Below are 27,603 nucleotides of genomic sequence, written 5' to 3'. Positions count from 1 at the left end.
TAGTTCTTACTCATAAGCTTGCTAAATAATTTTCAAAGATGTACAAACTTTGATACTTGAATAAAAATTTTAATTTTTATTTATTAAAAAACCAAAAAAGAAAAAAACCATGCAAGCCTTTTAATTTTTTGTTTATATAGGGGTATAATTTCATATATAGGCAAAAAAAAAAGGGGAAAAGTATAAATTCATATAATTATATATCTAGTGAAAATATTATCAAAATTGTAGAGTAAAGCATTTTGTAAAATGCCCTTAAACTCTGCGCAAAGTCACAAAAATTTTAGATAAAACATTTTTGCATAAATCTCAATTAAAGTACCAAACAGGCAGTAATATTTATATTTGTACCAAAGAAAAAAAAAAATACTAATATTTATATTATTATTATTTTTTTATAATATAAAATAGGGGACAGAATTGTCTCAGGATTTCAACGGCCACCGACAGCTTATTTTACCGTTATAACAGGCACCATTCCCTCCCCGCCTCTCTTTCCCTCTCCAACATTGTTTGGTTTTTATGATTCCCCATTTTCACGCTCAAATGCCTAACTCTAAACCCTCGAAACCCTACTGTTCTCTGCAATTCAACCCACCTTTCAACCTTCGTCCCTTTCTTTCCCGATCTCTAATCTCAAATCCTGCTACACACTTTACGCATTCTTCTCAGGTTTGGTTTCCGATACGTCGTTTGGTTGCTAAGAAAACTGGACAGAAAATTAACGTAAAAGGCTCTTTTTTTATTAATTATTTTGATTTTGCTAATTACGTTTGTGTTTTTTTTTTTTTTGTTTTTTTTTGTTTTTTTGTTTTTTTGTTTTTTTGTTGTTGTTGTTAGCTGTCGGATTTTTGTTGTCGGGAGAAGGAAGAAGCTTCAAAATTTTTGAGAAAATGAGAAATCGACTGAAGGAAGAAGAGAAAATTGAGAGAACAATTCGTGGCCTTTTGAAACTTCCCGAGAATCGCAGATGCATTAATTGCAATAGCTTGGTATGAGACTTTCTACTTTATATATATATATATTTTAAGGAATGGGAAAAAAGAAAGCCGCTTATGGTTATGATCTTCTTCCTTTTAAGTGAATTTATATAATGTGGTGGCAATTTCCAGAGGGACAGGATTTAGAATGGCATAACATATGAGAACCAATAAACTGTTTAATGATGTAGAAACTTTTACACGTGACATTATGAATGTACCAAGGATCAACTTCTTAATCACATTGTGGAAATTATAGGAAAACCGATTATTTGTTTTTGTTTTTGTTTTTTTTTTTTTTTATATGGTAAAATCAATCAATGACTCCTTTCGATAGTCTGCTAATTAATTATAAAAGCTCTTAAATCATGGATGTGTTAAGAAATTTTTATTCCCATGCTGATGGGTAAGTTCATATTTCTATTTTTATTTATTTATTTTTTTGTTTATGCAGGGACCACAATATGTTTGTACAACATTCTTGACATTTGTTTGTACAAGCTGTAGTGGGGTACAGTAAGTGTTCATTAACAATGACCATCCACCACCTTTCTCTGGTTTTATTTCCACCGTTTTCCCTATTCATTTCATGCTGCCTGTGATTTATTTGTATTCATTTCCATGATTTATCAGTAGTTCTCTATTACAACTCTTTAGGGACATCTGTTTATGCTGACTAATTAAGCTTTTAAACATTCTAGTCGAGAGTTCACTCATCGGGTGAAATCAGTGTCGGTAGCAAAATTTACTGCAGAGGAAGTTAGTGCTCTTCAGGCTGGAGGAAACGAAGTAAGCATGCAAACTAATAGATTCCATTTTTGTTTTCTCTTGTCCTCTTTATATGCTTTATTTTTTGTTTTCCGACTTCAAATTTGATTTCACTAGCGAGCGAGGCAAATATATTTTAAAGAATGGGATCCTGAGCGTCATTCTTTACCCGATGGCAGGTTATTAAGAATCTCTTTTGTATTCATATTGTGTTGTTTTCCATCTTTCTGTTTTTTTTGGTTTTTTCTTATTCACGTTATTATCTCCAGTAACCTTCATAGACTTCGGGACTTTATCAAGCATGTCTATGTGGATAGAAAATATACTGGTGAAAGGAGTAAGGAACTACCAAGGCTAAGATTGGTGAGCTTCACTGGTTCTATTTTGTATCCACATTTTTATTATGTTTATATTTGATACTGCAAACAATGTTGAATTTGTCATGCATTAAGCTTCGTCAGCCTCCATCCTCATAGAATAAGAATATAACAATAGCCAGCTTAACATAAGTAGGGTATTCTCATATTTAAGTTGCATTTGTTTATTAAGATTCTTGTTTGTGTTATACAGAGTAACAAGGACAAGGATGAATCAATTGAAAGTGGAAAGTTTACTATATTTGAAGGTAGATCTAGAAGTCCACCTAAGGAGGGAAATCAAGAACGATATAATAGTGAGAGATGTAGTCCTTATGGAAGAAATGATGACAGGAATATCAGATATTATTATGATGAAAGAAAAAGTCCTCGATACTACAAGGACAATTCAAGAGTTGGGGGTTATAGGAGAAATCCTATCTGTATTGAGGTTGTTGATGATAGGTTCAGGGATGATGAACTTGGGAATCACAGGATCTCATCTGGAGGGACCACATTAAGAAGCAGGTCACCTGACAGAAAAAAGAACATTTATGGGTCCCATTCTCCTGTGGGAAATCATAGTAAAGAGTCACTGGGGGAGAAAATGCAAGCTTTACGGATTGGTGAAATTTCTAAAGCAAATGATGGGAAGTCTGTCGATAATTCTGCTCATAATAAGGCAAGTAGTTATTACTATAGTGGATATTTCTTTTGAATTTAAGGTTTCTGCTTTAGTTTGGATTTTATTTTCTTTGGTTTGATTTCCATTATTTGTTTGCTTTTGTTTTGAAAGTATTTAAACATGTTACTTTGTTCTTTATTAAACTGCTTATTGTGCTATAAGTTGTCAAACCAGATGCCATCTAGATCTACTTTTGCCTGTAGAATTTTCTGTATTGAAGAATTGTTAATTGGTGATAGTATGCTAAACCATAATTGTTAATTGATGATAGTATGCTAAACCATAACCATATTTTACACAATTTGTCTTTTAAAGATAACAATGTGGGTGTCAACCTTTATACCTACCTTGTTTTGTGTTTGCGCTCGAACTCCTCTTTGTTCTCACAAGCCTATGTGATTTTTTTTTTTTGCTATATGCTCTCCTTTAGGTGCATCTTTCAGGATTTTGTCGATGTGCAAGATTTTGGTAACTTGATGTTTATACATTTGGCAGCCTAAACTATGGAAAATGTATTTTCAGTTTGGGGGCCAACTGTCCTTATTATGTGAACATTTTTTGAAGATATTACAGGCATTTATTCTTTAATGCTTTTCCTACAGCAGAAGAATATGTCTAGTAATAACCAGGAGTCTGCACAGAAGATTGTATCTGTTAGTAACCAAGAATCTGCACATGGAAATCCAGTGAAGCATGAAAAAAAAAAATCTGAAAGCTTGATTGATTTCAGTACTGAATTTGAGCCCCCAGATTCTGCAACCATGTCACAATCACAGCATGTCTCGTCGTATGAAAATATCAGCAGTCAGGCCTTAATTGAAACATCAAATAAAGAGAAGCCGTCTCATGGCCCAAATGCAAATACTACGGGAGCTTTACTATTTGATCAGCCTTCTGCATCACTTGTTACAGATAGTGGTTTTTCTTGGCAACAGACTACCACTTCAATTGGAGCTCCAAAAAATGAGGTGAAATACATTAACCGTGGTTTTCTCCATCTTAGTTCTAAATTTAAAATCTTGAGATCTCTTATTCTGGATTAATAAGTTAATAAAAAAATTAATATAAAAGGAAAACAGCAAAATTGATTGTCAAATTTAAAGTTCAAAATTTTCGTAGTAGTGGTTGAAAAATGACAGTGAACGCTTGATTACCTGAAAGCTAGGAGACTGTCATGTTTCACACATGCGCATCCAATTTGATTTTCATACACATTTGCTGTAAAAAATTATATTTTTTTATATTAAATGCTTACAGATCTTTAAGCACTGAACAACCATCTCAATCTGTGTCAAAACTACTGCAGGATACTGCAACTGGAGTTGATTCCCAAATTCATTCTGTGGAAACAAAATCTAATAATAGAATGGAAATTCCGGCGGTAATAAAATAGCTAAAAATATTTCAGTTTGCTCGTAAATGTATTTCTTTGTGATATATTTTAAATTCTTTTCAGGACCTTTTCGCTGTAAGCTACTCATCAATCCCTGCACCAGTTTCAGCATGGCAAACTGGTCCACATTCTAGTATGGGTTACAACATGCAATATCACCCTAACTCAATGGTAAATGCCCCCAACAAATTAAGTTGAATATGGCCTATGTAGCTATTTATTATATAAGCAGGTCTTTGATTTGCTATTTAGTTTACAGCCTGTGCCAGCATTTTCCAATTCAGCATCATCAAATCCGTTTGAAATCAATGATGGAAGAAGTCAAGTGCTAACAACACCTGTATGCTCAAATCAAACTAATCTTTCATAGTTGTATTGTTTTTTTTTTTTTTTTTTTTTGTCTAGACTTTGCAACTTATTCTCAAAGTTTAATGTTCACTTTATTGATGCATATTACTAAGTTTTTAACAAAATCAATAGTTGGCTAAAAATTGCAGCTTCATTGCAGAATTAACCTAAAAAGCCGAGGATGTAAATTTATGGAGCAACTTAAGAAGTTGTGAAACCTAAAAAATATACATCTACTTGTGTTGTCTAAAACAGCATAAGATTATATCATTTTAATAGTTGTTAGCAATTTGGTTTGTCTCATTTGCATTGTTATCAACTTGACGCTCACATTCTTCTAGGTCTTTAACCAACAAAATAATCATGTCCCTTAAGCATGAACACTTGGAGATGTTTGAATGTTCTCCGAAATATATTATAATGTATGTTAGTCTGAAAGTGCAGTAGTTCAAATTTTACAATGAGGTAGAAAAGATAGACCAAGTGAGTTATGTGTACGCATGCCACTTAGTCTATGCTATTATGCTGCTGTTCACCTTTTTCAAAACTACTGTTTTCAGTAGAATCAACACATTGTAGTAAGGTAGAAATTGCAAATTTGATTGATCTGATAATTGCAAACCGAGGTTTATTAATCTGTGACCAAGCCTATGACTATTTTAGGTTGTATTTTGAAATTTAAGCTTGAAATACTAAATGTTGCATGGTAGTAGCCCGCATGTTTAAATTGTAAAAAGGATTAGCTTTAGATGAATATTATATTTTAAGAATATTTGTTTTGTCGAATTGATCTTTGATATATTTTTATTCTTTTTTGTACTCTTGAAATCTTTTTTTCCCTGAAGTTAGGCTTCAGTTGAACCAGAGCAAACAGAGTGTGCTAACTCTTGGGTATGTCTTCTGATAATTTAGTTTCCTTCGATGGCAATGGTGCAAGGAGGACCACCTAATGCATCATCATCCAATGCATCCATGATGTCTTCACAGTTGACTTCATCTGGATCTGACTTCACTCATAGTAAATTCACTTTTCATACCCTAGTTCATACTTTAGTTCCAATCAACTTCTAATCTTAAGCATGAATAACATTTTAGGTGCGTATTTGGAGCCGCAAATGCAAAACAATATGATTTCTTCAAGGTAACTTTTACTTCTTGGCTATTTTTTTATTTACTTTCAATGTGCATGCTACCTGTCACTGGACCACTTATTGATAAAAGTCTGAGCTTCCAATATGATACAGGGCCTAAGAAACAAAAGATGAGAGGAGATAGAAGAAACTAAAGATAACTGCCATAGTTAGGATTCATGAAAACCCAACTACATGAATTAAGTCAACATTACATGTTTTATCTTTAACAATTACAATTAGGCCTACTTATATAATAGATAATCATAATCCAAATGGGGTCGCTGAATGAATTGAGAATGCTAGTTAATAGAAGAATATGAACTTTCTACTTATGATGGTCACGAATTAAATGTGCACAATGCATTTTTATTTTTTTTGGGGGCTTAGATTAAGTAGTTTTGTCGAGTTATATCTGTCAAAAACCCTTAGAAGAAGAAAACACTTCTTATTTATTTGTTTTATTATTATTTAATTTAGTTATTAAAATGAGTCCTCTTTTCTTACTCTCATTAGGTCTTCTTGACAAAACACGTCAAAGCTCTTATTTTAATGATTCTTTTCTGATCCTTACCATTTGATTACGCACAAGTTTCTTGTTTGAACAAAAAGTTCACTTATATACAATAATCAAAGAAAAGAGGAAAACTAGAGAAAACTGCCATTATTTTGACTTAGGAAGTGAACCCAGCCACTCGAATTAAGTCAACATTACATGTATTATCTTTAACAGTTAAAATTAGGCCTACTTATTTATTAGATAATCATAATCCGATGAGGAAGCTCAATCAATTAAGATTCCTAGTTAATAGAAAATAATATGCAATAAGAATTCCTAAATTAAATGAAAATATATTATATAATTACTGGACTAATCATAAATGGAAGCATAATTGTTGAGAAATCTTCTCATATTGTAAAATTTTTTTTTTTTAAATTGAGGAACTTGGAATGACAAGAACCATTCATTATGTTGGGTGGTTACGGATTGAAGATGAGGGGATTGTGTATCAAATTAAAGTTTTGCGAATCTCTTAGGTCGGTCTGGTTTACCCAATTTTGGATAAATATGACCCAACCTGATGATAACCAAATCTGGTTTTTTATTTGCTGGTATTACATTAGGGGTGGACAAAATCTAATCCAATTTATTCAAACCGACAAATCTAATCCATTTTTAGCAGTTTGGATTGGATTTTTACATCAATTGGATTGGATTAGGTTCAAAATATCATAAATTATTTAGATTGGATTGGTTATGGGTTAAATATAAATCTAACTCAACCCAATTCAATCCAAATCATATATTATATAATTAAAAAAAATTATATTTTCTATTTTTTTTTTCATTTTTATATATTAATTTTTAATATATTTTTTTAACCCATTCCCCATTACCAAATTAAATTGAAACCCTAAGCATTTACATGCTTTGCCGCCGCACCACCACCATAACCATCAACCAAGCTTCAATTCGACCATCACACACACAACCATCAAATTCAAAACTCATGGTACCACTAGCTATCATTTGCTATCTTTTCTTTTTCATTTTCCATTGAAGTGTGTTTTATTTATTTATTTGATTATATTTTAACATTAATGAGTGTTATTGGATATTATAGATTGCATATTTATATATTGCAATCTTATATTTTATTTTATGTTGGATTACTCTAATTATATTTTATGGTTGGAAAAGTATAATTTATTATTTATATTTTATATTTGGAAATTTTTTAATTTGTATTATATATTTATAAACTAGTATGTTTCAAACTGATTAACCAATCCAAACCAAATCGATCATAAATATTTTAGTTTTGTTTGGATTTAATACTTCAATGGTTTGGAATAGATTTTATATTAGATAAACCGAAAAGTATAGATTAGATTATATTTTGGTCCAAAACCAAACCAATCCAATCCATGTCCAACCCTATATTACACACTCTTAACTGCTGGGTTTCCCACTCCCCCCTGATTATAATTTATAAATATAATAAAAGCTTAAAGAAAAGAATATTTTATTGTATTATTTCCTACACATCTGGGTATGGGGTTGGGTTTCTGAAGCCGGAAGTAGACATATATATTATTGGACTCGCTCCGACCTGAAACCTGGTTAGAGATCACTCATGCCCAACTTGATATGGGCTGACCTGACCCAATTGTATTCCGTATATATTGAGATATGAAGTATTGTGGAAATTGGAACTTGTTTACTGAAACCTATGTGAATGGTAGTTATGCTTTTTCCAAAGTACAATGTGTCAAATGTCTTTTATCCTTAAGCCTGTTTGATGGGTAGGATTAGGATTGGGATTGGAATGCAAGTCTCAATCCTATGTTTGAGGTGGCAGTAGATGGGATTAAAAAAATCTATTACATACACTTATTCCATTCTGTTACGTTAAAATTGTCCATTGAATGGTAAGATAAAATTAAAAGTTTTGCTATTTATTACCATTAAAAACAATCATCATTGTGATAAATTTTAATTTAAATATTTAATTTTATTATTTTTATCTTAAAATTCTAAAAGTAAATTATTTAACTTATTATTCTAACGGTAATAAATAATATTTTTCTAAATCATTCATAAGGCATTTATATTGGATAAAACACCTTTTTGAATTTTTTTTCTTCCGCTTTCATTCGTCAGCCTGCTTTCCTATCTTTACATTTTTTTAATTTATAATTTATATTCTATTTTTTAGCTTTGACTTATGATGTGGTAGTTTGGTTTTTTTGTATTTTTCTTCTTCCCCTTTCCATCCGTTAGCTTGCTTTCCTATCTTTATGTTTTTTTAATTTATTTTTAGTTTTGCTTATTATGTGTTAGTTTGGTTTTTTTTTTTCTTTTTTCCTTTCTTTATTTAAGGAAAAAAAAAATTTGGAATTGTGATTTGTTTATCTTTGTTTCTTTCTACCCTTGCATAAATGTTTAAGTTATTTTATCTTATATTTTATTGTTTTTAGCAATATAACAATTATATGCGCAATTTTTTCTTGGTTGTGTAGATTATTAATATATAATTTTGATGATTAATGTTCATAATAAAGTTAATTAGATAAAACTTTTGAAAAATTATTATATAAAATTTATATCATTTTGTTTCATTGAAAAATCAATATATTATATGTAACATTATATTTATCATTAATTATTTAAAAAAAAAATTGGTCCAGTCCGGCTGATACCAAATACAAGACTAGTTTTTATCCCATCCAATCTCATTCCCAATCCTAATCCGAACTTCAATCCAATTATATCCTGCATATCAATAGCCCTTAGTGTCTATGATGAAAGAATCCAAAAACGTCTTCAACCAGCATGCTATGTCGTCTCGGTATGCATTTTTGAAGCTTGAGATTGTTCAATGCATAATACATTTATACTTGGACTAGCATTTACAAGTAACTTTCCTAAGTTATCATACCCTGCTGACTCATCCTGGTTTTCTGTTCTCTGATTGCCTATGATTGTGGTTGTTCTCCTGTACATTAGGACACTTTTCAGCTAACGTTATGGCTTTTTTTTTTCCCTCCAATTTTTTTGTCTTTACTAGTTGTCATTATTGCAGGCCACAAGGAATTGGCAGCTTTGGCAGTGATGGAGCTGATTTTGGTTCCTTGAACACTGTTAAACAGCCAATCACTGGATTCTCAGCACCCGGCAACACAAGTTCATTTACTTCAATGAGAGGAAACCCATTCGAGTAGATAAAGTTTCATTTAATGTGGTATCAAATTTCTTGGACCTCTTCAAGACTTTGGAAAGAAGTTGGATACCGTATGCCATCTGGGTGTTACGTTTTTGTGCATGTAGGCTGGTAGCAGGTGGTCATATTCAATCTAGATCAGAACAAATTTATCCATATGAAAGTCTCTCACCACATATAACCATATAACATGAGTTTTTTGTGCCTTAGAAATTCCAGAATAATGTGTTTGTTAATTTATAAGCGTTTGCAATTTTTTATTTTATTTTTTAATAAAAGAAATAACTCTTGGCTGTTCCTGCTAACACTACTGCATTTGTTGGCATGATGTTTGGTGCCAAAAGATGTTTATAGAGAAATGTTCACAGCTTTTGATTCGATAACATCTCTTGCAGTGTTCAATCATTATATATATGAGAACTTCAAACACGTGAACAGGAAAAAATTCATACACATACATACATAGTATGTGTATGTATCACTGCTATATTAGGAAGTTATTGAGGGCAGTAAGTAATTGCTCGACCAAGATGCCATGCATCTTGTTACTTTGCTATCCTATTTTCTTTTATGTCGCATTAATAAAAAAAAGGGTAAATATTTTTGCCGAATTAATATAAATGTATAAAATGTGCACCAAACAAAAGTTGCATGAAACTTGTAATGCTTTAGAATTGAACTTCGTAACTCGTAGGTAGAATGTATACGAGGATGAGGAATGGCTCATTGTAACTTCAACAGGTAACTTATTATTTACATGCATGTCAATTAGTATTTAGAAATTTTTTTTAAAAAAAAAAAAATGTAGTTTGGCAGTTATTTTTCTCTTTCTATCTCTAAAAAAGATGTATTTAAATTAGAGTTTAATAGATCTAAAATAAATTATAGATTTAAAAGATTTGATAAATTATTAAAAAATTTCATAAATTTCATAAAAAAAAATTATAAAAATCTAACAAAGTCTTTCGGATTAAGGTTATATTTCATATTGATAATTTTCTTTACAATTTCACTTTTAAAATCCTTCCAAATCTATTAAAATTCTACAAATACCTTTAAACTTTTAAATTTTTTTAAAATTAAGATTGAATACATCCTTATAAATTACTAGTACAGTTTAACCAAACAAAGATAATGTTTTTTTAAAATTTTTACCCAAGTGGGGCATCATGTGGAGTTCAGCCTTTTCCTAAAAGCCCAACCATTTTTAAATTTGTTCTCTAAGTTTACTTAGTAATTAAGTTTACTTGACAGTCAAGTTTTTTGTTAAGAAAAACAAAACTTTTAATCCTATAAATAGGTGCTAGGCTTTCAATCTTGTATCATCATAAACAATGCTGATTTTGAAAACTCTTAAGATAGCTTTTTTTTGTTTTTGTTTTTCGTAGTCAGAGAATCACAATAAATGGTATCAAAGCTTCTTTGTTTTTTTTTTTTTATCTGTTTTTGTAGTAAGAGAATCAAAACAAATGGTATCAAAGCTTTAGGTTCAGAGATAGCATTCATCTAAAACAAGCTCTAAATAAAGATTTGAGCATAGTAGATGGTAGACTCGTCGAGACGAACACAACGAGCTCAACCGAATCGCCATGTGCCATCGAACATGCAAGCTACCACATCATTAACACATCATCAACACGTCAGCTGATCTGCCATGTCAGTAATGGTTAACAAATTTTTAGAAATTACAAAAATACCTTTATATTTTTTGTATTTATAGGTTTACCCAGAATTTTGGGTATTTGCAATTTGGGCAAAAAATTTTGAAATTGCATTTTCCCCTAATATTTTTTAATATTCAAATTTTGTTCCTAAAAGAGTCAAATTTGATGTTTTCAATCATTTCGAATGTATTGGTGGACTCCATTTTCCCAAACTCAGCTCCAATATTTATATCAAGCCATTATAAAGTAAGATGTAAATGGAGAAATCATAATTTAGAGCTATGATCAACTATATTGCCACCAACTTTACTCTTTGGAGATCTCAAATGGAAAACCTCCTCAACTATATAGATCTGTTTGATCGCTTAGATACCAAAGGAAAGACTCTCGATCCTACTAAAGAAGCAGAATGGAAGATGTTGAATAGGAAAACAAACGGTTAGATCCAGCAGTTGATTGATTGCAGTGTCTTCATCATATTATGTATGAGACAAACACATACGCCCTTTGGAAAAAGTTAAAGGACATGTAGCAAGCCAAGACTACTTGGAATAAAGCCTATTAATGAGATGTTTTATGAATTTGAAGTTAAAGATGGAACTTATGTAGCCAAGCACACTCGTGTATTTTAAAGCTTTGTAAATCAACTATCTATAGTGGAGGTACAACTAGGAGATGAGGAACAGACACTCTTACTTCTTAGCTCTCTTTCAAATAGCTGGGAGACATTAGTAATCTTTCTCAACAATTTAGCCCTAAATAACATACTTACCTTGGCTATGGTAACAAATGCTTTACTTAATGAGGAGGCCAGAAGAAAGGACATATGTAATCACATGCCTTTGTCATAGAGAAATGAGGGAGATAATAAGAAGGTAGTCATCAAAATGGAGAGGAGAAGCTAGAGCAAAGGTAGATCCACAGATGGGAGGAGGCCAATATATAAGTAACATTATTATGGCTGAAAAAGTACTGTTGGAAGATGTTACAAAAGCAATGACAAAAAGGCAATCTCTCAAAGAAGGATGGTTAGATACTAGTCACAGTCAAAGTATAAGTGGCATATTGTTCCACATATGAAGAGAAATGCATGCACATTTCAAGCCAAGTTGAGTGGTCGATATTTCAGCATCTTATCACATCACTTTGCACATAAAGTTTTTCAAAATGTACAAAACATGAAATTTTGGTACAGTGAAGATGGGAAATATCGGTTTCACAAAGATTATTATAACTGGTGATGTTGAGATAAAGACCAATGTTAGACATATAGTTACTTTGAAGAATGTCCGATATGTTCTAAACTTTTGGCTCAATATGCTATTAGAAATAGCCTTTGAGAAGGAAGGCTAAGACAACTAATTTAGCAATGGTACATGGAAAATGATGAAAGGTGCTATGGTTATTGCTTGAGGACATATTTCTGAAATACTTTACAAGACTCATGTGACGACTTGTGCAAACAACATCAACATTACAGAAGATGATGTGTCTCAAAATCTATATCAACAGAGAGTTGGTCATATGAGTGAGAAATGATTGTCTACTTTGACAAAGAAAAAACTTGTCACTATTTCCAAGGATGCTATGCTAGATCCTTGTAATCATTGTTCATGTAGTAGATAACAAAGAGTCTCATTTAAGTCCTTTTTAATGAGAAGACCATAGTTGCTCAGTTTGGTGCACTTTAATGTTTGTGATTCTTTAGAGAGGGAGTTCTTAGGTGGGAGCAAATATTTCTTAACCTTTAGTAGTAATGCTTCTAAAAAAATGTGGGTTTATTTCTTGAAGACAAAGGACCAAGTTTTAGATAACTTCAAACAGTTCCATCCATGGTAGAGTGTGAGACAAGAAAGAAGCTTAAATATCTTTGCTTAGACAATGAAGGTGGATATACTTCCAATAAGTTTAACGCCTATTATAGAGAACATGATATTTACACGAGAAGACGGTCTCTATCACCCCACAACATAATGGAGTAGTCGAGAAAATGAATAGAACAATCACGGAAAAGGTCATAAGCATGGTTAGAATGGCTAAGCTACCAAAGCCATTTTAGGAAGAAATTGTTCATTTCACCTGCAATTTGATTACTAAATTGCCATCAGTACCATTGAATTTTGAAATTTTAAAAAATGTGTGGTTTAATAAGTATCATTCCTACTTTCACTTAAGAGTATTTGGATGTTTAACCTTTGCATATGTATCCAAGGAGCTTAGATAGAAGCTTAATGCAAGGATTACTCCATGCATCTTAATTGGATATGGAGATGGAAAACTCGGATATAGACTATGAGATCCAAAGGAAAAGAAAGTTATTAAAAGTAAGGATATAGTATTTCATGTAAACCATTTAATAGAAGACTTTGAAAAGACCATTAGGTTTTCTAGTTCCAGTGCCTATGATTTTGTTTCTAATCCAACACCAGTATAAACCACCATAGATGAAAACAAGTACATAGAGAATTGCCAAAAGCAGAATAGGAGAGAAAAGAAGATGTTGAGCAAGGAAAGACTCAATAACCAAAAGTTGTAGGATCATCATAGTGATTAGATGATGCTATACCTCTTGAAAATAATAATTTGTACGTTTTAAGATTTTAACAAGCCATATTCTATCAAAGAGATATCCTTATTCTTAGTATATTCTATTTACTAAAGATGGGGCGTTGGAGAGTTTCCAAGAGCCAAATCTTGCAGGACAAAGGAAAGTGGTTGCAAGCATGCAAAATGAGATGGAGTCTTTGTAGAAGAACCATATTTATGAGTTGCTTGAGCTTTAAATAGAAAAGAATGTACTGAAGGATAAATGGATGTTCAAGCTTAAGAAAGTTGGTAACAGATGGATGGTGAAGTACAAAACTGGATTAGTCATTAAAGGTTTTCTTCAGAATAAAAGGAATTGACTTTAACGAGATGTTTTCATTAGTGGTAAAAATAACTTCAATACAAGTTATTCTTAGTCTAGTATCCAGTTTAGACTTAGAGCTCGAGCATATAGATGTGAAAAAAATATTCCTTCATGGTGATCTACATGAAGAGATTTATATGGAGCAATCAGAAGGTTTTAAGATTTCAATGAAAGAGAACCCTTTTTGCAAGCTAAAAAAGAGCTTGTATGGCTTGAAGCAAATACTAAACAATGGTACAAAAAGTTTGACTTTTTATAGTAGGTGAAGGCTACAAAAAGATTGATATAAACCATTGTGTTTATATTTAGAGGTTTTCAAATGGAAACTTCATTACACTTTTGCAATATATCGACTACATATTGATCATTAAATAAGATGCAATGGAAATTAGCTAGTTGAAGAAGGAATTATCTGAGTCTTTTGACATGAAGTACTTAGGATCAACTCAATAGATTTTAGAATGCAAACAGCTTGAGATAAGAAGAATCACAATCTATGGTTATCTCAAGAGCAATATGTCAAAAAATGATAAAGAGATCCAACATGGATAAAGCCAAACCAGTCAGCATTTCATTAATAAATTATTTTAGGTGGAGCAAAAGATCATGTCCATTATCTAGAGAAGAGATAGAGCAGATGGCTTAAGTGCTTTACTTTCTACACTAGAAAGTTTGATGTATACAATGGTATGTACCAAATTAGAAATTACTCTTATGGTTGGTACCATGAGCAACTTTCATTAATAATCTTGGAGAGAAACAATAGGATGCAGTCGAGTCAATTTTTAGGTATATTAAAGGTACATTGAAAGTATGCTTTTGTTATAGTGGAGGTGATTTAGTTCTAGAAGGCTATACAGATGCATATATGCTTGGTGACCTTAATAATAGAAAATCTACTTTAGATTATCTTTACACTTTTTCTAAACGAGTTGTGCTATGGTAGTCAAGATTGTAAAAGTGTTTAGTTTTGTCTACGATAGAAGCATAGTACATTGCCACAGTAGAAGCTATTAAGGAGATATTTTGGTTAAAGCATTTCCTTACTGAACTGGGCATTAAGTAGAAGGACAACAAGATATATTGTAACAATAAGAGTCCCATGGATTTGCGTAAGAGCTCAATGTATCATTCTTGGGTAGAGCATATTGATATTCACTATCATAAGATACATAATGTAATAAAGCACGAACTACTTAGATTGGTGGAGATTCACATAAAAAAGAATCTAGCAAACATGTTTACAAATATTGTCACACCAGATAAGCTGAAGCTGTGTACAAACATAGCTAGTGTAGATGATAGGTGACCATAAATTTTAGAATTATGGGGTTTAGCCACTTGCATTTGCTTTCTTAAATAGCCATTGGGCAAGTTTAAGTCTCAACTATCCTTTTTCCTCTTCTAACAATGCCATTCTATAGAACAATAATATTCAACCTCACTCATACTTCTTTGACTAATTATCAAATGAACAACAATCCCATGAACTAACCCAAGCATAGAGTTTGAGCGAATAAGCGAAACCACATTACAAATGAGCATCACAAAGCAATTCTCCATGGATTTAGTGTTTTTGGAAGTCATAACCAATTGAATCCCAAGAAACATGTGCATCACCTCTAAAAACCTAATAGCAAATTGGACCAAAATCTTCACTAAAGAACTCCCCATCATCAATCCCAATACCAAATTGATTAATCTAAGAATTACCATACACACACCACACCTCCCACTAAACTTGTAGTTCCCCACAAAACGTCCTGTACTATGGTAACATGGCATGGCTCCAATCCAATATCCTATCGCATTCATCAACCTCACCATCATCAATAGCAATGTCACTAAAAAGTGCATGCAACAATCACGAAATTCAATGTGGTTAAAGGGACTTTTGGGATTGTAAACCCTTTTTTTCCATGCATGCCTAGTTCAGTGCACCACTTTAATTGACAGTGCTCCAAATTTTATCTCATTACAACCTTTGGTATTCTTGCAAGTAATATAATAGTACTCGTAAAGAATATCGTAAATGCTATAGTACTAAATCTATCACTTTCCTCATACTTAGAATTTGACCATTAACCCTAGTTTGATGATGATGATTTTGGTAATGTTGTGGTCATGACTTACACCATCAACAAAATCACAAAGCAAGCACATAAAATGGCCACGACCAATCCATTCAAACCAAGTCAATGCCTGTCATGATCATTCTTAGTCTTGAAAACCTCCTACATTTTTTCTATGTACATGATAGTAATCAATGAAAACAACAAGTCTTCAGCAAGTTGAACTCCACTAACAATGGATCATGGAACTAGTTTATACATAAGCTATATCAAACTTGTAACACCTAGAATTAACATAATCTCCCAACACAAACTTTGGCAACTTTTATCTTGGTAAGGCCGAAGTTGGAGCTATTTGATAATGCCACAACTACAATGGACTTCATTGGCTGAATTGGCATTGAATCTCCACAGATGGCACCATCGAGGATGTAATAGACTCTGATGAAATAAGTGTTGTACCAAGATTGAGGTCCATGGCGTCATTGGAATAAATGTACCTAGTGTTAGATATTTTATTTGGACTATCAATAATCAGTGACTCATTTACAGGCTTATGTGTCAGTAATAAGATTAGCTAATTTATTAATTTATGTAGTGAGCCCTTGGGCACAGTCTCTGTAATACTTTAGTTAGGACATTGGACTAAAAGACTAGCTCTTTCTAAAAGCCCATTTAACTTATTAAGTTTATTATTATTATAATATAATATTATTAATTATTATTTTGTGTGTGTTTAAAATAACAAATAAGCCATGTAACTTGCACATGACTTCAATCTTTAAAAGGCTTAGGGATTTCCGGTAGTGTAAGTCTTAGGAAATACGATACGATCTATTTCCAATTATGGTTTTAAGATCACTTACATAATCTATATGAGAAACCCAAGAAAGAGAGAATAAGAGAGTAATGTGTTCATTAGGCATTGTTACCATGTTTGTTTATTTGTTTTGTATTTTACAAATCACAAATTAAACATTAGACAATTTTATAACACAGCTTAATAGTATGTGTTAGATTTATGGGTGAATATATGATAAGATTAGCCTTAAGAATCCTCTCAGGGACCCCGGGTGGTCCTTTTTAAGAAAGTCCCATTGGCAATCCTTAAAGAAAACCTAATCTAACCTCACTCAAAACATTGACAAACAAACATATGCAATATAAAATAATACCTCAATATATAATGTTAAAGCAACACAAGCATGCAAGTCCACAACTACAATCAACAAGGCTATATGCCATTACCATACATACATATTAAGGTCATTATTCTGACTTTAGATCAAAATATTCTAAGAGTAATTATAAATATAAGTTACGTAAACTATATGAAAAATCTTAGATAAAAAAAAGGGACAATAAAGAGAAATATAAATATTGCTATTGCTGTGGAAGTATAGAATGGTCAAGTTATGCATAAGATAGATTGTCTGCTAACTGCTCGGATCAAAGGAAACAAATAAAATGGGAGATATAGATATGTTAGTGAGTTACATAGTACAATAAGAAAATAACCATTTATTTCTTGGAAAACCATTTCTCAAGACCTCATGTTCCCATTCTTTTGAAAGTTTCCTATTTAAAAACCATTTTCACTAAAACCCATACTTTAAATCCTAAATATTAGTCGAATAAATCTGAATGTGAAGAGATAACAATATACAATCATGAATCAAAGATTTATACGCTATAACATCCTTTAGGTAACATGCATTTACCAATTTAACATCATACCATATACTTAGTGCCGTTAAGTGGTCCTTAATGTCCCTAGCCACCACAAGATTGAAAATGATGAGAATCCGATCGTACCTGTGCAAACAACAATTCGCTGGGGTGCTGATCCTATGCAACTGAGGATCGGGCCAATTACTAGGGCACATGCTAAGAGGTTTAAGAAAAATCTGGTTAGCTTCATTCAAAGAGTAATTAAATCTCAAGAAGGTGTATTAATATCAAAAGATTCAAAGCTTGTACTAAGCATCCAAGTTTTGAAGGTCGAAATGGACCCAGGAAGATGTTTTAGTACATTTGAGGACTCTGGCAGTAAGGAATGGGTTTGTTAGCTTATGAACATGATTGAGCTCACAAAGGACCATGAAATCATGTCAAGGTAGAAGAAAGGGTGTCTAAGCACATCTTTTGCACTCAAGCTTCCAATATGGCCGAATTGAGCATGTTTGGCGTTGGGAAAGAGTTATCTTATAATCTAAGCAAGCTTTGTTCATTCCAATCAATGGCAATATGTGGGGACCAATTCTAATCTTACTAGGTATCTTATATGACATATTGGATATGATTTGAAGCCTAAACCAATTGGTGATTGGACAAAGATAGCTTATTGGAAAAATTAGTCAACTACTTTCCAAATCTAAAATTTGACTTTTAAATTAGGAAATAATCTTTTGTTTTGGTTATTATATAATTATTTGTTGAGCAAATTTATTTAGGAAAGTTATTATTTAATATGTTTGATTGTAAATTAATTAGTTCCTGTTTCAAAATTAAGAAATTAATTAATACAATTTAGATTAGTAAAGGTACATAAAATTTAGCCACATCATTGGTTTCACCTTCTTGGCCGGTTTTACGTATTGACTTTAGGGTTTTATTTTTTTCACCCAAACCTAGTTAAAGGTTTATTTTCTCAATAATATTCAGATCATTATTGATACAGAAAATTATTTGTGAGAAAGATTTCTTGTTGTTTTCTTAGAACACATAGAACTCCATTAGAGAACTAGTGTTCTAGCTGGACTTATCAATAAGACATTCCATAACCTATTGTGGCATCTTCATTATATACCAAGGTTTCTATTCACAAGTTAATTAGGGGTCAAGGTGACCATTAGAATCTGAATGTAATTTTGATCCGGACTAATTTAATACTAATTTAGGAGCAAGTCGACCTAGGTTCATATTATACGAGGAAGAGGAAATGTCATCACAATCGTTAAGCATCCTAAAGGCATTGTGTTGGGCGTCGGGAGGGGGGGGGTCAATAATTAACATCACTATCTACGGTAGAGGATGGGAATACATAATCAATATGCGATGTCCAATATTGAGGATGGCAATACTTGTGTTTCGTCCATCCTACCTCGAATGATCTTAGCTTTGTCCATTGTCAATTGCACATTGTTAGGACATGAAAACTTTCTTTCACCTACTTTATTTTAACACAAGGGAGTTTAGCATTATTTCCCATATAATGTCTCAAAAGGCAACATTCCAACACTCAAATGATAGATTTTTTTATGGGTGAACTCCACCAACGGTATGTATTCTTCCAATTTTTTTGAATTAGAGTACATATAACTTTAACATGTCCTCTAAAGTATGAATAATCCTCTTGGATTCTTTATCTGACTAATGGTGGAAGGTGGTATTGAGATTAAACTTCACCTATTTCCTTTATTAATTTTAGTAAAAAGTTCAAGTCAACTGTGAATCTTTTTCTGACACAAACTACATTAGCAACTTCTGCATGCTTACATTATAACTCACAGGGAGTTTTGCAATCTCAAAGAACCCTTATATCATTCAATGGTAGTACTTTGCTTTGTTTAGAAAAATTTGCATTTCAGCCATTGTTGTGAATTGTTCGCCATTTCAACATCACTTCATTTCTTGAGAATCCACATGAATGGTGTAGTAACAAACCACGTGTCCAAGAGATCCCATTTGATCCAAACAAGACCCTCACTTGTTGAAACTAACATATATTGATGTTATCTAAGTATCTATGATGTTTCCCTTCTTGAGTGCTAAAAAATATTACTTAAAGACAACAACAATTGATCAAAGAAAGGATGGGAAACCTAGTTCAGTATTCCATACTTGTTGCAGCAGTAATGATAAGTCTAAAAATACTACCAAAGTTTCATAATGCCTAAATCTTGTACTAGATGTTATCTTGGGAATATATAAATCCTTATTCCTTAAACTAATGTTGTCTTAATCATAAATTATACTTGGAGAACATTAATGCTACTTGATAAAAGCCATCAAACATTCACATTATAGTCTTGTTCGAGTAACACTTCTAGATTCCACTAATAACTCCAAATCAAAGACCAATCTTGATAAGGTGATTAACCAAATAAATTCACCAAAAACAAACTTAACAGTAACAATAGAAAACTATCAAACTCCTAAACAAAATTACATAACAACACATCATCCAAGATTAGTTCCAAAGTCATATTGTAATCGCAACCCACGACTCTCTCAAAATATAAACAACTTCAATATCCCATTCATCAAGTTAATAAGAAAATTTAAAGCTTAAGCCTAATTTCCTTAAACCAAAATCCAGCGACCTAAAGTAAAAACTGAAATTGTTCTTTTTACCTCCAACTATAATGTCTAGTACTTTAAATTAAAATATTCATATATTTTATTGGTTTTTCAATCCTCTAAACCGTAACCTACGTCTTTTCATTCATTAATTCATCAAAGATATAAAATAAAAATTCTCATATTTATTCCAATGGAAGGCTTTAAATCCCTCATAAAGCCCAACATAAATCTCAAGATTATCAACACAAAGGGGTATTCAATAGATTAAGTCCAAGTCCTCACATAATTCCAAAATCATTCTTTAGAAACCGTAATTTCTTTCAATTTCAAACAGATTCCAAGATGTCAATTCTTAAACAACTTAGAAATTTAAAATCTTAACTCTAATATCACAAATAAACACTAAGAAAACTAATTGTTAGGTCCTCAACTATTGAAAGAAATTAATCATTTTCTTATATTAAAGATAAGTCTTAAAAAAATAATCATATTCTTTAGAAGGTCAAGTTGTCACCAGAAATATCAACCACTTTAGGTACATAAAATATTGTTAATATAAGACCTTAATATTTACAATAAAAAATCATCACAAAAGGCAAACACAATAAAATCTACTTAGAAAAATCTGCCACTTAATTCTAATAAGTTGGCCCATACAAGATCACCAAAAAGCTTCAACCACTCTTGATCTACACTTGGTTATGATATTATAATATTAAATCCTAAGAAAAGAAAATATCACACTCAATACCATGACTAACTCAACTAGTTTGTTGATGAGAATCTGCCTGAACCCGCACAACCGACAACCTACTAGGGTGTTGACCCAATACGGATGAAGATTGGGCCAATCATTAGAACTGACGCCAAGAGATTTAAGGAAAACTTGGATGCATTTATATAGGGAGCAATTAATTCTCAAAATGGCTTGTCAATACCCAAATATACAAAGCCTATTTTACGCATCCAAGTGGTGGAGGCCGATACGAACTTGGGTAGCTGTTTTAGTGCAAATATGGACTCCGGACAGCAAACAATGGTTCCAACACTTCATGGATTCAATGAATATCTTTAAAAGATCATGGAATCAATTTAAGGAAGAGCCAAAGGCAAACAACAAGGGGTTGTGTTTTGCTGTATTGTTTGCTAGCTTTACGGTATTTTGCTGAGTTGACATTTTCTCTTTGTTCCAATCAAGGGCAATGTGTGGGACTCAATGATCATCCTATTTGGAATCCTACAAGGCATATGGAAGCTGATTTGAGCTTAGATTGGTCAAAGAATGTCAAATATAGCTTAGTTAGAAAGATAGTCAAATAGTTTCCTAATTTGATTTTGACTTTTTGTTTTAGGAAATTAGTCTTTTATTTGGTTTCTATTTATTTATTTGCTGGAAAAATCAACTTATGAAAGTTAATTTATTATTTTCATTGTAAATTAATTAATTCCTAATTCAAAACAAAGGAATTAATTAATACAAACTAGTTTAGGAAAGTGGTGTGAGAATCGACCAACATGTTTCCTTTTCTCTTTGGTGGTCGGTTTTATCCTATATTTTTAAGGTTTATTATTTTGAGACTGTAGCCTATTTAAGGGCTTAATTTTGAGGAAGAGCACACCTTCAATAAGATTCAAAAAATTAATTGTGAGATAGAATTCTCTTTATTCTCTTTGAACGCCTAAAATACCATTAAAAAGTGAGTGTTTTACTTTTGACTTATCAATAGGACTCCCATAACCTATTGTGTCATCTTTATTATACCAAGGTTTCTAGTAATAGGTTGATTAGGGGTTAAGGCGACCATAAGAACTTGAACTTAATTGAGATCCAGGCTAATATAATACGGGTTTAGGCACGAGTCGACCTGGATTCGTATCATTTGGTATCAGAGACAAGATTTTATTTAGGTTTGATCTATCTTATTTGCTTTATTTTGTTTTGTGTTAATATCTAATGTTAATATTAGGTTAAGATTGTCTCATACTCCTACATGTTCTGCATCTTATAAAAAAAAAAAAATCATTCATAGCAGAAATTAGGATTCTTTGTTTATCGTATTTTTGCTTACTAGTTTATTGGTTGATTTCCTCTTTGTTCTTAGTAATTTAATTTATCGATGATTTTTCTTTGCTTTTTTTGATCTTAAATATTTGCATTCATATATTCAAAAAATAAAAAAAAAGTGTGTTTGAGTCAACAAATACAAAATTCACAAATTTTGTAAACTTTTCATTGTGTGGTCTCGGGTTTGGTAGTTATTTGGTGTTGGAATTGCAATATATTTTGTGAGTTAGAAAAAAATAAGAAGAAGAAAAGCTGTATAAAAAAACAAAAAAGAGGGCCGGTTTGGTTAAAGTTGGAATTTGAATTTGTTTGCTGGAAATTTGTTAGAACTGCTGAGTTGTTACCTATTTATTCAATATTTGGAGTTGCTGGAAATTCAATTTTACTGCTGGATATTTGTATTTTTGAGTGCAAAATTATTTGGATTGAAATTAGTTAAAGGATTTAATACAAAACTTGAATTGCAAAGAGCAACAACCAACAACTATCTTATATTTTTGTTCGATTTGATTCTTGTTCGTGTTTCAATTTCTTTCTCTATATTTTATCCTTTAATTATTGGTTCATTCATATTCTGGACAGCTTTTATTTCATTCCAAAAATTTGCTTGTTGATTTACCATGTTTTTGCTTAGAAAAGCTGAGAACTAGGTTTTATTAATTCACTCGGTATTGCTTGCTTTTTGCTATTGTTTTGTTGATAAGTTTAATTAAAACATACTTATGATCTAATTGGTATGTAGTGGGTGTTTTAATTATAACTTTAAGATAATTCTGTAAGTGGAAAAAGGTAAGAGAGTGTGAGCTTAAAAGAGCGTCAAAAGCCAAAACTAGTGTACAAAACACGAGTGTTGAGAACTTGTTTGAGTGAAACACGTAAGGGAGTGATTTTGGTGAGGTTCTATTTCATTTTTGTGTTATTCATAATAACATGGCAGATTCAAAGGTGAGAAAAGGAGATATAACATTAAGAATTAATAAAGAGGAATCCGTAGGATTCAAGGATGATTCCCGAACTTGGGGAGTGGAGGTAAGCACATGGACATGATGGCAGTAATGAAGCAATTACAATGGATGAATGCTCGCTTTGATCACCTAGATCAAAGGATGGATAGGTTAGAGACTTCACAAGGTGGGCCAAATTTGAGGTAAGAATTCCATGGTGGCCGAGGTCGAGGTCGAGGAGGTCTCGGACGCCATAGGGAGGATTTTGAAGGAGAAAATTATGGAGATAATTTAGAAGAAGATTTTGAAGACATCTATGCTCTCTAAGGAAGGCAAAATCATGGGAGACCAGGAAGGGAAGAAAATGATGATCTTGGAAATATTAAGGTCAACATACCACCTTTCATAGGAAAAAGTGATCCGGAGGCTTACTTAGAGTGAGAAGAGCATATGGAGATGATCTTTGATTGTCACAATTATTCGGAGACTAAGAAAGTAAAGGTGGCAACAATGGAATTCGAACATTATGCCTTCCAATGGTGGAAAAATGAGCAAAGTACCTGAAGGAATATTGGAGATGAGCTCATCACTACTTGGCGACAAATGAAAGGAGCCATGAGAAAGAGGTTTGTACCAAGTCATTACCATAGGTTGCTGCATTAAAGACTCCAATCATTATCACAAGGTAGTAGGTCCGTGGAGATTATTACATGGATATGGGGATTCTCATGATGAGGTTGAGCATGAATGAGGATAAACAAGCAACCATGGCATGGTTTCTAGGTGGGTTGAATTGTGAGATAGCTAATCAATTCGAATTACAACAATATGTGGAATTGGAAGAGATGTTGCATGTGGCTATCAAAATTGAGAATCAATTCAAGAGGAGGGACACAAGTACACAGTTTGGAGGAGTTTCAAGCACCAGGAGGTCAAATCTAAGTGCTTGGAGAAGCAATCCCACCTTTGAAGCAAGATAAAAGCCGAAACTTGGAGAAGAAACACCACTCGGCCAAAATAGGGGTCCAAAACCGAATCTGTCCAAGCACACAAAAGTAAAGGTAAATCTGATCCTAAACCTTCTAGAACTCATGAAATTGTGTGTTTTAAGTGCCAGGGATGAGGACACATTGCCAATCAATGCCCGAATAGAAGAAATATGGTGTTGAAAGGTGATGGTGAGTTAGAGTTCGAAAGTGAAGACAGTGATGCTGAAACTGCAATTGATGGTGAAGAACTTGAGGAACCGAAACTCTCAAGGCATCTAGGGCCAAATTAAGCTTGGTGAGTAGATGAGTTTTGACTGTGTACAAAGATGAAGAACAACTTTAAAGAAAGAACATCTTCCACACTCGTTGTGAAATCCAAGGTAAGATTTGTAGTATAATAATTGATAGTGGAAGTTGTGCAAATGTAATTAGTAATATTGTTGTGGAAAAATTAGGTTTAACAATAATTAAACATCCTGAACCATATAGATTACAATGGATTAATGACAGTGTTGAGATGAAAGTTAATAAACAAGCCAAAGTAAAATTCAGCATTGATAATGATGCAAACCCGCCCGAGCTCCCACCACCGACAACTCGCTGGGGTACTGATCCGATACAGATGAAGACTGGACCGATCACTAGGGCTCAAGCTAAGAGGTTTAAGGATAACCTTGCTGCCTTTATCCAGAGAGTAATTCTTTCTCAAAAGGGCTTGTCCATACCTGAAGATAAAATACCTGTTTTAAGTATCCAAGTGGTGGAGGCTAATACATCGGATACTCATATATCGGACATTTTATATCGGACACCCTTGTCTCGGACATTTTATATCGGACACCTTTGTCTCGGACATCGGAGTCTTGTCTCAAACATCTGATCTCTAACTTGGAGCCTTGCCTCAGACATCTGATCTTTGAATTGGAGTCTTGCCTTGGACATCTGATCTCGGACAGACATCAGTTAGCTCGGCTAGACACAAATTAGCTCGGACAGACATCAGTTAGCTCGGCCAAATACAAGTTAGCTCAGATATACATCAGTTAGCTCGGATAGACCATAAGTTAGCTCGGACAATAGGCAGACATAAGTTAGCTCGGTTGAAGATATAATTCCACCTAGATGTCAAAGTCAACTCATTACCTAATATGCGATTGACTTTTCTTTCTTTTTGGGTTTTTATTTATTTATTTTCTGGACAAATAACTTTAGGAAGGTTTTTATTTTATTGTAAATTAATTAATTCCTAATTTAATGTAAAGGAATTAATTAATCAAACTTAGATTAGGAAAGGAAGTATAGTTGCGGCCAACTAGGTTTCTTTATGTGTGTGGTCGGTTTTATCTAGGGTTTTTAGGGTTTATTTTGTTTCTTTCAAAGCCTATTTTAAGGCTTATTTTTCAATAAGAATACAACTTGGATTTGATTAAGAAAATACTTGTGAGATTAATTATCTCTTTGTTCTTTGAGAACACCTAAAACACCAATAGAGAATTGGTTGTTTTAGCTTGACTTATCAATAGGTTTTCCATCCCCTATTGTGGCGTCTACATTATACCAAGGTTTCTAACCACAGGTCAGTTAGGGGTTGAGGTCCATTCCATTAGAACTTGAACTTAATTGAGATCCGGACTAATATAATACGGGTTTAGGAGCAGATCGTCCTAGGTTCGTATCATTTGGTATCAGAGCTAAATTTTGTTCAGGTTTGATCTATCTTTATTTGCTTTATTTGTTTTTGTGTTATTCTACAATTTTAGCATTATGTTAAGATTGCATCCATCCCCTACACGTTCTGCATCTTTAAAACAAAAAAAAAAAGATTCATTCCTAGTTGAATTAGGATTTCCTAGTTTTACCGTATTTTTTGTGTCCTAGTTTGTTGGTTAATTTTCATCATTGTTCTTGTTAATTAGGTTACTGTTGATTTTTCTTTGCTGTTTTAGTCTTAAATATTTGCATTCATATATTAAAAAAAAAAAAAAAGAGTTTGCGGCAACATTTAAAAAAAAAAAAAAAAAACTGCACATTTGTGTTTATTTGGAGGTCATGGGTTTGGTGTTTGTTTTGGAGTTGAAATTGCAATGTTGGTAAATATTCTTGCTACTGCAGTTGTTTATGTTCTGTGAGTGAAAAAAAAAAAAAAAAAGAGGTAAAGCGGAATAAAAAAAAAGAAAAAAAAAATATTTCGGTTTGTTGGAGTTTGATTTGTTTGCTGGAAATTTGTTGGAGCTGCTGGTTTGTTGATTATTTATTCCATATTTGGAGTTTCTGGAGAGTTATTTTTTTCTGCTGGATATTTGAGTTTGAGTGCTAAATTATTTGGATTAAAATTAGTTAAGGGATTTGATACAAAAACTTGAATTACAAAGAACAACAACCAACAACTATTCTATATTTTTGTTCTCTTTGATTCTTGTTCGTATTTGAATTTCTTTTTCTGGAATTTTATTCTTGAACTCATAATCTACTACCATCTGGTGCAGTTTTCAAAAATTCCAACATTTTCCCATTATTTTATGTGTTTTCTTGTTTAGAAAGCCGAAAAATTAGGATTTGCTAGATTCTTTCGGTATTGCCTACCTTTTTGCTTACTGTTTGTTGATAAGTTTAATTAAAACATACCAGTGATCTAATTTCTATTTTGTGGGTGTTTTAATTAGAACTTTGAGATAATTCATTGAGTGGAAAAAGGCAAGAGTGTGTGAGCTTAAAAGAGGGTAAAAGCCGAAACTAGTGGGCAAACACGAGTGTCGAGTCCTCATTTGAGTGAAACATGTAAGGGAGTGAAATTGTAAGGTCCTATTTTATTTCTATTGCATTATTATACTAACATGACAGAATCAAGAATAAGGAGAGGAGATCCACCCTTGAGGATCAATGAGGAAGAGTCCGTAGCATTCCATGGCGATGCCCGAGCTACCAGGAGTGGAGACCAAGTGGACATGAGAGCTGTGTTGGAGTCAATACAGAGGGTTAGTGCTCAAGTTGAGCATATGAATCAAAGAATGGGAAGGCTAGAAGCCTCACAAGGAATGCCAAATACAAGAAATAGGCAAGAATTCCATGGAGGACGAGGCCGCGGACGAGGAGGTCGCGAGAGACCAAGAGAGGAATTTGATGAGGAGCCATTCGGTGGAGACTTTGAGGAAGGTATGGACGAAACTTTTGCTGTCCAAGATAGAGCTGGCCATGGAAGATATAGGAGGGAAGATACAGATGACGATTTGGGAAATATCAAGGTTAACATCCCACCTTTTATGGGTAA

General features: G+C 32.6%; 1 protein-coding gene across 5 annotated transcripts; it reads left to right on the top strand.

Annotated features, from left to right (window-relative positions):
- The first annotated feature begins 423 nt into the window (after positions 1 to 423).
- On the top strand, positions 424 to 9,768 carry LOC107421306 (probable ADP-ribosylation factor GTPase-activating protein AGD14). 5 transcript variants are annotated; one of them, XM_048476641.2, is made up of 14 exons: positions 424 to 672; positions 841 to 992; positions 1,435 to 1,496; positions 1,682 to 1,769; positions 1,866 to 1,927; positions 2,018 to 2,111; positions 2,319 to 2,786; positions 3,395 to 3,757; positions 4,096 to 4,170; positions 4,246 to 4,353; positions 4,442 to 4,522; positions 5,443 to 5,548; positions 5,626 to 5,671; positions 9,248 to 9,768. In XM_048476641.2, exons 2-14 carry the CDS (start codon positions 894 to 896, stop codon positions 9,384 to 9,386), a joined length of 1,791 nt encoding a protein of 596 aa, XP_048332598.2. In that variant the 5' UTR covers positions 424 to 672; positions 841 to 893; the 3' UTR covers positions 9,387 to 9,768. The 5 variants fall into 5 exon arrangements, with proteins under 5 accessions (XP_048332598.2, XP_048332597.2, XP_048332600.2 ...); XM_048476640.2 differs by having other exon boundaries at positions 3,392 to 3,757; XM_048476643.2 differs by lacking the exon at positions 9,248 to 9,768 and adding an exon at positions 5,775 to 7,349 and having other exon boundaries at positions 3,392 to 3,757.
- The last annotated feature ends 17,835 nt before the right edge of the window (positions 9,769 to 27,603 follow it).

Source organism: Ziziphus jujuba, chromosome 5 (genome assembly GCF_031755915.1).
Source record: "Ziziphus jujuba cultivar Dongzao chromosome 5, ASM3175591v1".
NCBI lineage: Eukaryota > Viridiplantae > Streptophyta > Magnoliopsida > Rosales > Rhamnaceae > Ziziphus > Ziziphus jujuba.
The sequence above is the reverse complement of the archived record's forward strand: the minus strand, read 5'-3'. Positions and strand labels throughout refer to the sequence as shown.